Source organism: Pipistrellus hanaki (genome assembly GCF_964339955.1).
Source record: "Pipistrellus hanaki genome assembly, chromosome: 2".
Taxonomy (NCBI): Eukaryota; Metazoa; Chordata; class Mammalia; order Chiroptera; family Vespertilionidae; genus Pipistrellus; species Pipistrellus hanaki.
In genome coordinates this window covers 186,472,966-186,485,916 of record NC_140504.1, presented here as the reverse complement: position 1 = coordinate 186,485,916, position 12,951 = coordinate 186,472,966, and the positions used below count along the sequence as shown (strand labels likewise).

General features: G+C 39.3%; 1 protein-coding gene across 30 annotated transcripts in view; it reads left to right on the top strand.

Moving 5' to 3' along the window:
• SRRM1 (serine and arginine repetitive matrix 1) overlaps positions 1–12,951 on the top strand; it is a 45,479-nt gene that overhangs the window by 7,709 nt on the left and 24,819 nt on the right. For 10 of the 30 annotated variants that reach the window (XM_084874898.1, XM_084874884.1, XM_084874901.1 and 7 more), the window contains 4 exons: positions 1,116–1,319; positions 3,823–4,017; positions 4,501–4,620; positions 6,809–7,080. In XM_084874898.1, coding sequence (XP_084731024.1) covers positions 1,116–1,319; positions 3,823–4,017; positions 4,501–4,620; positions 6,809–7,080 — 791 coding nt within the window. The remainder of the gene's footprint in view (positions 1–1,115; positions 1,320–3,822; positions 4,018–4,500; positions 4,621–6,808; positions 7,081–12,951) is intronic. The other 20 variants (XM_084874887.1, XM_084874903.1, XM_084874880.1 and 17 more) reach the window with 4 other exon arrangements.

The window sequence follows — 12,951 nt, the reverse complement described above, 5'->3', positions numbered from 1 at the left end:
TGGTTTTACTAAGCCCAAAACAGATGACTTATTTGTTTTCTTCTTCCTTCAATGAGACTATGGTTAGGTTCCCATTTTTAAATCCAGGATTCAGTTTCTATTGTATTTGTGGTAAAAGGTGAGAATTCCATTAGGCTTTTCATTTTTAAGGAGGAGGTAATTTCTTTGTCCCTTCTATTTATATATTTGATACGAAAACTTGTTCTAGAGTTAAGCACAAATCATAGAGGTAACTATTGATGAACCAGGTCTACTTTTTTACTTCAAGTTAAGGGAAGCTTGGAAAGAAAAGGGAGCTTCTCTTACAGAAAAGCTATCTTATACAAGTTTGATATATTTCTCTAATTGCATTGGTCATTTTTCTGGAATACATGTTCTCTACAATTTCATTATATTTTTATGTCTCCTTGTGATTTTCTTAATATTTTTTCTATAGCTTTATGATAAGAGTAGAGTATAAAATACAAAATTTGTGTTAATTGATGTTATTGGTAAGGCTCTGGTCAACAGTAGGCTATTAGTGATTTTTAGGGAGTCAAAAGTTAACACCCTTGTTGTTCAAGAGTCAGCTGTATTTTTTATATATATATATATTTTATTGATTTTGTACAGAGAGGAAGTGAGAGAGATAGAAACATCGATGAGAGAGAGTCACCGATCAGCTGACTCTTGCACACCCCCTACTGGGGATATGCCCGCAACTAAGGTACATGTCTTTGACCAGAATCGAACCCGGGTCCCTTCAGTCCCCAAGCCGATGCTCTATCCATTGAGCCAAACCGGTCTCGGCTCAGCTGTATTTTTAAGCATCATTTCCCTCTGAAAATTTGGTCTCTGGGTCTCATTGAGTATCTCTGGAACAAATTAAGAACCAATATCTAGAGTTGCAGGTTATAACCGGCATTCCAGAGACTGTTATTGTTTTGCTTGCCTTCCTGTTTTTTCTTGGCCCTTTCCCTATTAAGTAAATGTGATAGGATATCTTATTTCCATAGGGAACTTTTCAGATATAAATAATAATGATTTAATTAAAAAGATTAATCTTCACTTCTGCCTTTGACCCTCTACCCCAATCAACATTATTCAAAAACCTGAAAAAATTGCTTTCATCCTAGACGCAAATCCAGATCTCCTTCCCCTAGAAGACGATCTTCCCCTGTCAGGAGAGAGAGAAAGCGCAGTCATTCTCGATCTCCCCGTCACAGAACCAAGAGCCGGAGTCCTTCCCCTGCTCCAGAAAAGAAGGAAAAAACTCCTGAGCTCCCAGAACCATCAGCAAAAGTAAAAGAACCCTCAGTACAAGAGGCCACTTCTACTAGGCAAGTACATCAAAATTCATTTGTAAATATCACACTTGTAGGTTGTTACTAAGTGAACCCAAATATAATGCCTAAGTTTGAAACAAAACTACTTGATTTATTTATTTTTAAAATCAGCTTATAGAAAAAGTCAAAATTGTGTAAGAATATAATTAAAATGCCTGGCAGGTGACCACTGCTTTCTTTTGATTGTATTTTTTAAAAATATTTTATATACTATAGCTTGCTTTTTCCCCCCTTAATATGGTCAACACTGTAGTTTAAGAAAATGTATGCAATTAGAATTATTAGTTGCTCTCAGATTTCACTGATCTTTTGGAGCTTGGGAGAAGTCTTCACAGATTTTAAAAATTTTTTAGAGATTTTTTAAATTAATTTTTAGACAGGAAGGGAGAGAGAAACATTGATCTGCTGCCTCCTGCATTTCTTCTATGGGGGATTGACCCTGCAACCTGGACATGTGCCCTGAATGACAATCAAATCAGCAGCCTTTCAGTGTACAGGATGATGCCCAACCAACTGAGTGGGGCTGAAAACTTTTATTGTTTCAAGTTTTACATATGTCTCCTTTTTCCCCAGTTGAAACGCCTCTCCCTCTGCCACTCCCATCCCTGAGGGCAAGCCCCCACCACCCCAGTGTCTGTGTCTTTTGGTTATGCTAATATGCATGTATACAAGTCCTTTGATTGCTCTCTAAACCCCCCCCCCCCATTTGTCTTTGGATCTATTTTTGTTCCTCGCTTTATGTTGATCATTATATTCCACATATGAGTGAGATCATGTGATACTTTCTCCAACTGGCTTATTTCGCTTAGCATAATGCTCTCCCAGTTCCAACCATGCTGTAGCAAATGGTAAAAGTTCCTTCTATTTTATAGTGGTACTAGAGGCCCGGTACATGAAAATTCATGCACTGGAGGGTGGTCTCCCAGCCTGATCTCTCACAGTCCAGGAGCCCTCAGGGGCAGGAGGCGACCTGGCAATTGGGGAGGCGATTCCCCATCACACCTCTGCTGCTACCACTGCTGGCAGCGCAAGCCTCGGCCAGCCCTGATTACCTGCACCTTGGGCCGGCCCTGGGTAGATGGGTGGACTGGGGGACTCTGGAGCCAGGTGCCACAGCAGAGCTGAGCAGACTGGGCGCCGCCATCTTTGAAGGCAGGACATCAATTAGCATATTACCTCCCTATTGGCTGTGGTTGCCACCATCTTTGCAACGGCATGAGGGTCAGTTAGCATATTCCCTCTTTATCAGATAGGATAGTATTCCATTGTGTTGATGTGCCAGTTTTTTAATCCACTCATCTGCTGATGGGCACTAAGGCTGTTTCCAAATCTTAGCTATTGTAAATTGTGCTGCTATAAACATAGGGGTGCATTTCTGATTGGTATTTCTGGTTTCTTGGGATATAGTCCTAGAAGTGGGATTACTGGGTCAAATCGGAGTTCCATTTTTAATTTTTTGAGGAAACTCCACAGTGGCTGCACCAGTCCGCATTTCCACCAACTGCAGGAGGGTTCCTTTTTCTCCGCATCCTCTCCAGCACTTGTTGTTTGTTGATTTGTTGATGATAACCATTCTGACAGGTGTGAAATGGTATCTCATTGTTTTGATTTGCATCTCTTGGATGATTAGTGACTTTGAACAAGTTTTCATATGTCTCTTGGCCTTCTGTGTGACCTTGAAAAAGTGTCTATTTAGGTACTTTGCCCATTTTTTGTTTGAATTGTTTATCTTCCTTTTGTTAAGTTGTATGAGTTCTCTGTAAATTTTGGAGATTGAACCCTTATTTGAAATAGCATTGGCAAATATGTTCTCCCACGCAGTGGCCTTTCCTGTTGTTTTATTGATGGTTTATTTTGCTGTGCAGAAGCTTTTTATTTTAATATAGTCCCTTTTATTTTCTCCATAGTCTCCATTGCCCTAGGAGTAAAGATACTGCTATGACATATGTCTGATATTTTGCTGCCTCTGGAATCTTCTAAGATTTTTATGGTTTCCCATCTTACATTTAAGACCTTTAGCCATATTGAGTTTGTGTGTGGTGTAAGTTGATGATCTAGTTTCATTTTTTTTTTTTTTGCATGTATCTGATCAAATTTCTCAGCACCATTTATTGAAGAGACTGTATTGACTCCATTGTATGCTCTTGCTTCCTTTGTCAAATATTAGGGCTGAAAACTTTTTACAAAGATAAATAACTTCTGTTTAAAATATGACAAGCCTGACTGATGTGGCTCAGTGGTTGAGCATCAGTCTATGAACTAGGAGGTCATGGTTCAATTCCTGGTCAGGGCACATGCCAGGCAGGTTGTGGGCTTGATCCCAAGTGTGGGACATGCAGGAGGCAGCTGATCAATAATCCTTTCTCATTATTGATGTTTCTATTTCTTTCCCCCTCTCCTTTCCTGTCTGAAATCAATAAAGAGAGAAAAAAAAATATGACTTAGGAGTCTGAGTAGAAGAGAGGGAAAATAAATCTGGGGGTTTTTTCTTCCATAGTGATATCCTGAAAGTTCCCAAGCCTGAGCCTGTACCAGAGCCTAAAGAACCTACTCCGGAGAAAAATTCCAAAAAAGAAAAGGAAAAGGAGAAGACCCGACCAAGATCTCGGTCACGTTCCAAATCAAGATCCCGGACGCGTTCTCGCTCTCCTTCTCATACTCGACCTAGACGGCGCCATAGATCCAGATCAAGGTGATTTGTGGCTTTAGGATCTGCACAGAGATTAGGTTTTATGTACTATTATCCTACATAGGGTTAGGTAACTAGATTCTTCCTTTCTTTTTTAATTTTATTGATTTCAGAGAGCAAGGGAGAGGGAGAGGGAGATAGAAACATCAGTGATGAGAGAATCATTGATTGGCTGCCTCCTGTAGGCCCCACACTGAGAATCGAACTGTGACCTTCTGGTTCATAGGTTGACACAACCACTGAGCCATGCCAGCTGGGCTAGGTAACTAGTTTCACAACAATAGAAAACATTTAGTAAAATGTTGTTATTTGGGTTTACAGAGAGAATTTGAGGACAGTTTATGTACACCATAACAATCTCTACATAAATGGAATTACATCCTATGAAATGTGTTTTTGAAAATGTAGCTGTTGAGAAAACTATGTCAAACAGTTTATTTTGTGTTCCTGGTTTATTCAGGCCCTAATTTTTTTTTGTTATGGCAGATCATACTCACCTAGAAGGCGGCCAAGCCCAAGAAGGCGGCCATCTCCTCGAAGAAGAACTCCACCAAGACGAATGCCTCCTCCACCAAGGCACAGAAGAAGTAGATCTCCAGTGAGACGGTGAGCCTCTTTCCTTTTTTAATTTGGAAGTGTTGGGTGTATGAAAGTGGACCATACATTTATTTTAGGCTAATCTTTATATCAGTATCCCCTTGGCAGAAAGAACTCATGAGTGATAGGTAATGTCTTCCAAAGAGCCTATCTCATTTGAGGTGTGCAGTTATTTTAATGAAAAATAATGCTAGTCTACTGTTGGAAAATTAAAAAAAGAAGGAAATTACCATCTTTTAAAAAGAAATTTTATTGTTGAAAATATTGCATATGCGCCCCTTTTCCCGCCCATTGATTCCCTCCAAGCTCACCCCTACCGTCTTATTGATACCTGTTAAGGTATCCTTTCAGACCCCACCAAGAAATCTTATCAAGTAAGGAAATTAGTCACCACTGGCTTCTGAACAGTTGATGACACCAAAGCCAGTAAGCTGCTTTTACTAGTATTAAAATAATCTATTTGCATTAATTATACTTTTATTTTTTAAAAATCCTCACCTGAGGACATCTTTATAAAGCTTCAAAGATAAAGAGAGAAGCAGCAATGTGAGAGAGAAGCATCCATCAGTTGTTTTTTTTGCATGGGCTCTGAGTGGGAATTGAGTCACTCAGCCAACTGAGTCACTGCAGCCGGGCATATACTTTTATATTTTTAAAATGCTTTTTGTTGTTTTGTTTTTGTTTTGTCCTTATAGAAATGAGTACTTAGTATAAATAATTCAAATAGAAATAAAAATAAAAATGACCCAGCCCTGGCCAGTGGCTCAGTTGGTTAGAGCCTTGCCCTGATGTGCCAGGGTTGTGGGTTTGATCCTCAGTTAGGACACATGTAGTAATCAAACAGCATGCATAAATAAGTGGAACAACAAATCCATGTTTCTCTTTCTCTTTACCCATAATCCCATTCCGTAGATAAAATCTTTTAGCAGTTTGGTGTCTGGTTATTTTTTAAGAGAATGGACATTAAAGAAACCCTGTTAATACACAGTGTTCTGTTTTTTAAATAATCTTAAAGTTAGCATAAAGTAAAATATTTGATCTATCACTTTTAACAAAAAGATTGTTGCTGTATTGTTCAAAATAGAGGCCTGGTGCACTGATAGCAAAGTTCTGTGCCTTCTTGACAATCAGTGTATTCATGTGTTTTTAGAAGGAACTCTGATGGTTATACTTCAGATTATACTCAGGAAAGAATTTTTATGTGTTTGAATCTTTTAAGGTTGTTTTCAGGGGACTGAATCAAATTGGAAATAAAGAGAGGGAGCAATAAGCTCCATAATTTTTGCTGTTTCTGCAGACTGAGGTTTTTTTTAGAATTCCATAGTTTTTAAACAGATAATATTTTTCTGTGGGGAGGAGTTGTCAAGGTAAACTGAACCATTTTTATAACCATTAAAAATTATAGGATTAATTTAGTTACTATTGATAAGTGAGATGATATAAATGGTCACTCAGTTTAAACATCACACTTCTAAAATTGATTTCTCCTCAGAGAAAAGTAATACTGGTGCTTTTCTAGTACAAGGTTAGTGGAAACAGCTAATTTGTATATTGGAGTTTTGCAAACAGCATGTTTTATTAATTGAGCTGTTTAGCAATCAAAATATTTTGCAGATTGTGTTAAGATTCCCTTTCAGGTAGTTTTTATCTCACACTTAAGGTAGGGTTTCTTTTTTTCAGGTTCTCAGGAATTCTTCCGCCAAAGGTGAATTCTGCAGGTACACATAATTGCAACAGAACTTAACACAAATTTTGCCGCAGAATTCAAGAGGCCCCTGCTTCTAAGTTTATGTAGCTAAATGAATTCCTAATCTTTTGCATCTCTTTAAAAATGCAACATAAGGGTTGCTTGACATTGTTATTAAATGGAAAATACTTTTCCACCTAAATATTGTATTCAAACTCCAAAACACTGAAGAAGGAGACTGATTAGTTATGCCATTAGCACTCAAAATATTTTATAACTGGAAAGGCAACTCAAACATACATTTATCAGAATAATTTTTTTCATCGTTAGTCTTGAACTGGCTGTTTCCTGTGCTAGGTTATGGTTATGGTTTTGTTTCCTCTCTTTAAAACTCATTGTCTGCTTAGCTACATAAACTCACAAGTTGGATAAAAATAGCTGAATTTTTGTATAAGCTGTACAAACCTTTGTAAGTGTGCAGTTACTGAATATGAACACTTCATTCCACAGAAGAAGGCGTTCGTCAGCATCCTTGTCTGGAAGTAGCTCATCCTCGTCTTCGTCTCGCTCCCGGTCGCCGCCAAAGAAGCCTCCTAAGAGGACGTCCAGCCCCCCGCGAAAAATGCGTAGGCTGTCCCCCTCAGCAAGTCCTCCGAGGCGAAGGCACAGGCCATCACCTCCAGCAACTCCGCCAAAAACCCGCCATTCCCCGACACCCCAGCAGTCAAACCGGACAAGAAAAAGTCGTGTTTCTGTCTCTCCTGGGAGAACTTCAGGTAAAGGTAAAAATCAAACAAATAAAAATAATATATCTTTTCTTCATTTACTTACAATGTGCTTAGTCAGTTGTTGGTCACCCCTTCCACCTTTTAAAGTATGACATTCTGGATAGTATTTGTATGTGGTGTTCTTTTTAATTGCTCTTAGGTTTGTTCACCTTTTCTTTCCTGCTTTAAGTTCTCAAGATTTATTGTAATAGACTTTTATGTGTTTTGTTTTTAGCAATACCTTCTGTTAGTTGGTGCTGTTTGATTTTGGGTAACATCAAAGTTGTGTCATCACGGATAAGGGATCATTGTATTACTGTGAGATCAATTAACTCCCACTCCCGAACCCCTGGAGATTTTTTTGTTCGAGGACTTCATATTCTTTTTAATTATTTTCTCGGCCACATAGTGCTCTCTAGGGAAGGACATGGTGTCCTCTTGAAAGCTGATTTGTTTTTTAAATTTAGGCTCTAGGCAGGATTCTTGACTTTTGTTCTTGCTTTATTCTGTAGATTGATTTCTCAGGAATTTATGATCTGTGATCCTGCCAGGCAACTAGAATATTGGCTGTTAGTCTTGAATGAAGGTTGTGGTCTATTGGGGTTTGTTTCTTTAGTATTAAATATACACTAAAGGATCTATTTGAATGGAATCTGGCTTAGTGCTTAGGGCAATGTGTCACTTTGCAAAAATACATCAAGTTGTGATTTTTCTGTTTGCATCATATATAGCCAAAGGCCAATAAGTGTATCTGAACAGGACTGAATTCCTGTTAAAATAGGTTAATTATTAAGAATTAGTAGTTACCTTTGAGAAATCTTCATTGGTACCAACTGCTTGTGTTTTATATTATTGGGGGAAGCAGACTGCTGCTTTTCAGAAACAAATAGCAGTGAATATGTACATAAGCAAGAAATAAGTCATGGTGGAGACAAAGGACTGGTTCTATTCCTGTGGATTCTGGGACCTAGCCAAAGAGACATACTGTGATCATTGTAGTCAGAAGCTGCCTTGTGACCACTGAAGCTGAATATTGGTTTTAACGATTTGGGAATAACTTTATGGTAACATGATCCTAGTCCTCTGTGATGAAATTTCAGAGCTAGAAACCATTTTAAAGATTGTCATCAAGAAACAGGTTCTCCGGTTAAGTGACTTGGTGAAGGTCAGCCAGCCTGAACTAGAATTTGGATTCTCATTTCCAGTTAAAAAACATATACTTGGTTGAACTCTCCCACTCCACAATGCCTGTTTTGATTTCTGGAGGAGGGAAATGGAGGGCAGAGTGAAATTCTTTAGCTTCTATACACCTGGTACCATGATTTCAGAAATCCCTTTTTTGCAGTCTTCATGGCTAATAGGAGCAATGACGTTGAAATGTAATAGGCTTTATTTTTGTAATTCATATAGTAGTCACCAATCAGGGCTGTCAATGAAAGTCGTGTTGTTGGTGGTGGGCAAATGGAGTGGGAGAGAGGCAGGAAAAGTATTTTGGGAGATTTAAGAGGTCAATTACTTGGAATATAATGTAATCAATGGCATGTCATAGTTCAAGTGGTTTTGTCTTGTACATAAAGTAGTGCTTTGAAATCAGTTGGGATAGTTAATGAATTATGTTTACCAGAGGATCTATTCCTGTGGGAGAAGAAGTTTTTTTTATTATTAAACTTATTGGGGTTACATTGATTAATACAATTATATAGGTTTAAGGTATACATTTTATAAGTGTATTATATTGTGTGTTCACTGCCTCAGATCATGACTTTATGTCACCATTTATCCTTCCCATTACCCTCTCCTGCCTCCGCCTATTCCCATGTGGTGAATTCATAGGGACTGCTGAAATAAATTTTAAATACTAATTTTTTAGTTGACTTAGCAGATTTCTGACTTCATACTAGAATGATTTTTGCCCCTTGAATACAAAAAATAAAAACATTTGGATAGATAAAACCTCATCTGGGCAAACATCAATGAGACATTAACATTATGTTAGTAATATTCTGATTCAGTCAATCATTGAACCAGAGTAGGAGTGTATATAATGGATGCTCGTCTAATGGTAATTATATTAACAATAATTAAGGACTACTTTAGCTAAGTTTATTGAGATTTAGGGAAAAAGTCCAAAATGCATATTTTTATGGGGGGGAGGAATGTAAATTATGTATGGTTAAATTTGTATTATTTACTAAGTAGGCATTTGCCAGCCATCTTCCAAATATAATCATGCTTTTAATGTTTCTTAGGGGGAAATATATTCTGACACCCACATTTTGGAACCCAGTTTTCCAAGGTGGTAATTTGAACATGTGGGTTTGTAGACAACTGGTTGTCTATAAAATATTTTACAAGTATTGAAGATTAACTGACACTTAAAAATGGGGAAGCCCTGGCCAGTGTGACTCAGTTGGTAGAGTGTCATCCCATGCACCAAAAAGTTGTCGCTTCAATTCCTAGTCAGGGTATATATGGAAAGCAACTGATATCTATCTATTTCTCCCTCCTTCCCTCCCTCCCTCCCTTCCTCCCTCCCTCCCTCCCTCCCTCCCTCCCTCCCTCCCTCTTACTTTTTCTTCCTCCATCACTCCCTCTCAAAAAAAAAAAAAATCAATTAAAACATTTCTTAGAAATGGGCAGTGCTGAACAGGGGAAAAAGCCTCATATCCCTAAACATTTTTAAGCCTTTTTATTTTATTTCTTTGAATTTATTAAAATATAAGTTTTAAATGCACTTACAGTGCTATCATATTTCATGATAACTAATTAGATGTCATTCATTCTTTACCCAATCCATTGGTTTATCCAAAAAGCTTATTAGGTAGAATCATTAATAAAATGTTGGTTGTTTTATTTCTTTTTTAACTTTTATTTATTGATTTTAGAGAAAGATAGGAAGGGGGAGAGAGAGAAACATTGCTATTGTTTCACTTCTTTATATGTTCATTGGTTGATCTTGTATGTGCCCTGGCAGGAAATTGAACCTGTAACCTTGGAATATTGGGATGACTCGCTAGTCAACTGAACTACTTGGCCAAGGCTAAAGTACTGGTAGTTTTAAAAGTACAGTGGTGAATTCTTTAGTTTGACTACTTGAGCAAAGATTTTGCTGTTTTATATACTTATATATTTTTTTAAAATATATTTTTATTGATTTTTTTACAGAGAGGAAGAGAGAGGGATAGAAAGTTAGAAACATCGATGAGAGAGAATCATTGATCAGCTAGCTGCCTCCTGCACACCCCCCACCGGGGATATACCCGCAACAAAGGTCCATGCCCTTGACCGGAATCGAACCCGGGACCCTTCAGTCTGTAGGCCGATGCTCTATCCACTGAGCCAAACCAGTTTCGGCCTTATATAATAATTATTATTTTAAATATATTTTTATTGCTTTCTGAGAGGAAGAGAAAGATAGAAAACATCAGTAATGATGAGAATCATTGATTGGCTGCCTCCTGCACATCCCCTACTGGGGATCGAGCCTGCAAGCCAGGCATGCATCCTTGACTGGAATCAAACCTGGGACCCTTCAATCTGCAGGCCAATGCTCTAACCCAGGGGTCCTCAAACTTTTTAAAGTGGGGGCCAGATCACGGTCCCTCAGAGAGCTGGAGGGCCGGACTATATGAACTACTAATTCCTACTGTAACACCTCGGCTGCGCTCACTGCCCAAAAAACCTGGCGGGCCGGATCAGACTCCTCTGCGGGCCGCATGTGGCCCGCGGGCCGTAGTTTGAAGACCCCTGCTCTAACCACTGAGAAAATGAGCTAGGACTTAATTGCTGATTTAGATCACTCGTTCTCTTTAAGTTACTACCCCTTGTGTAAGTCTTGATAGAATTCTGAATATGAATATTTGTTAAATGAAATGTATCTGTATCCTAGGTCAAACATTCCATGGTAATTGCTTTAAATCAAACAAAACAGTTGTAAAGATTCCAAGGGGGGGATCATATTGTCTTCAAGTTTAGTTCTTATAGTAATGTCAAGTGATGTTCAGATTAATCTATACGATTAATAGTTATATCTCTCTATACTTTTATTTTTTTTTTATTTTTTTTTTTTTTAATAAATTTTTATTGTTCATATTATTACAAGTGTTCCTTTCCCCCCCCCCCTTCCCACCCCACCCTCTGCCCTTTCCCCACTCCCCATTGTCCTCATCCATAGGTGCACAGTTTATATGTTCAGTCTCTTCCCACATTCCCCTCTCCCCTTTTCCCCAAGAATCATCAGTTCACTCCCCTTCCATACCTCTGATTCTACAATATTATATTCAACAGTTAATATTGTTCATCAGATTTGTTTTTTTAATTTCCTTGGTTTTTAGATTCACTTGTTGATAGTTACGTATTTGTTGTTCATAATTTTTATCTTTATTTACTTTCTCTTCTGAAAGAACCCCCTTCAGCAATTCATATAATTCTGGTTTGGTGGTGATGAACTCCTTTAGCTTTTTTTTATTAGTGAAGCTCTTTATCTGGCCTTCGATTCTGAGTGATAGCTTTGCTGGGTAGATTATTTTTGGCTGTAGGTTCTTGCTATTCATCACCTTGAATATTTCTTGCCATTCCCGTCTGGCCTGCATGGTTTCTGTTGAGAAATCAGCTGACAATCGTATAGGTGCTCCTTTATAGGTAACCACCTGCTTAGCTCTTGCTGCTTTTAATATTCTCTCTTTGTCCTTTGCTCTTGGAATCTTAATTATGATTTGTCTTGGTGTGGTCCTCTTTGGATTCCTCTTATTTGGAGTTCTGTGTGCTTCCTGGACTTGTAAGTCCAATTCTTTCCCCAGGTGGGGGAAGTTTTCTGTCACTATTTCTTTCAGTATGTTTTCGATATCTTGCTCTCTCTCATCTTCTGGGACCCCCATGATTCTGATGTTGGATCGTTTGAAGTTGTCCCAGAGGTTTCTTACATTATCTTCAATTTTCTGGATTCTCTTGCCTTCTAGCTTCTGCAGAGGAGTGTCTTCTGGCTCTTTATGTTCCAAATCTTTGACTTGATTCTTGCGATCTTCTATTCTGTTTTTAGGACTCTGTAGAATATTTTTTATTTCAGACAATGTATTCTTTATTTCTTGTTGATCCCTTAGCATTTCTTGTTGCTCCCTTTTCATATCCTCATAGGTCTCATTTATTTTATCGGCCTTTTCTAGGAGTCTCTTGAAAAACCCTATAAGTGTGGTTTTGAACTCTATATCCAGTCGCTTTTTGTCCTCCATTTCTTTCGTTTGTGATCTATTTGGTTTAGGCATTTTCCCAGGCAGCTTTTCTGATGGGGCGGAGTTTGAGGGTGGAGCCTACAGCCTTGGCTTCCGTCAGCCCCGCCCTATGCGACTCCTGAGACTCAGGGTCCTTCAGTACTTGTTGCAAGCGCCTCTGAGAGAAAGGTGCCCTCGATTTTCGCCTGCTACCAAACAGTGTAAGCTCTCCCGCAATGGGCCCGAAACTGGGGTTCAGTTCAGTTGGAAGTGGAGTTGGAGATGGCGTTCAGAGCAGTCTGGAGCCTGTCTCCTTCCCGCCAGGGCAGTCCTACGGCACAGCCGGCCGGCCCTTCTCTGCGCGCTGTGTGTGCGCCTCCGGGACCTCCTTTCGCTGCTTCCCCGAGTACCGCCTTACAGCCCAGCTCCCTCTGGATGAGCCTGGGTCCCCAGGGTCTGGCCTAGAACGGGGGTTCAGAGCAGTTGGGGGCCCAGCACAGTCCGAGTGTTTATCTCCTTCCCGCTAGGGAACGCCAGCCAGGCACTCGGCCTCCCTCCTCTCCGGCTCCGTCCTCTCCGCGCGCGCCGCGTGTCTCCGTACCTTGGGCTTTTACAGCTCCTCCGTGCTTCCTTCTGGTTTTCTCCTTGCTTCTCGTTGTAGAATTTCCAGTCAGTTGAC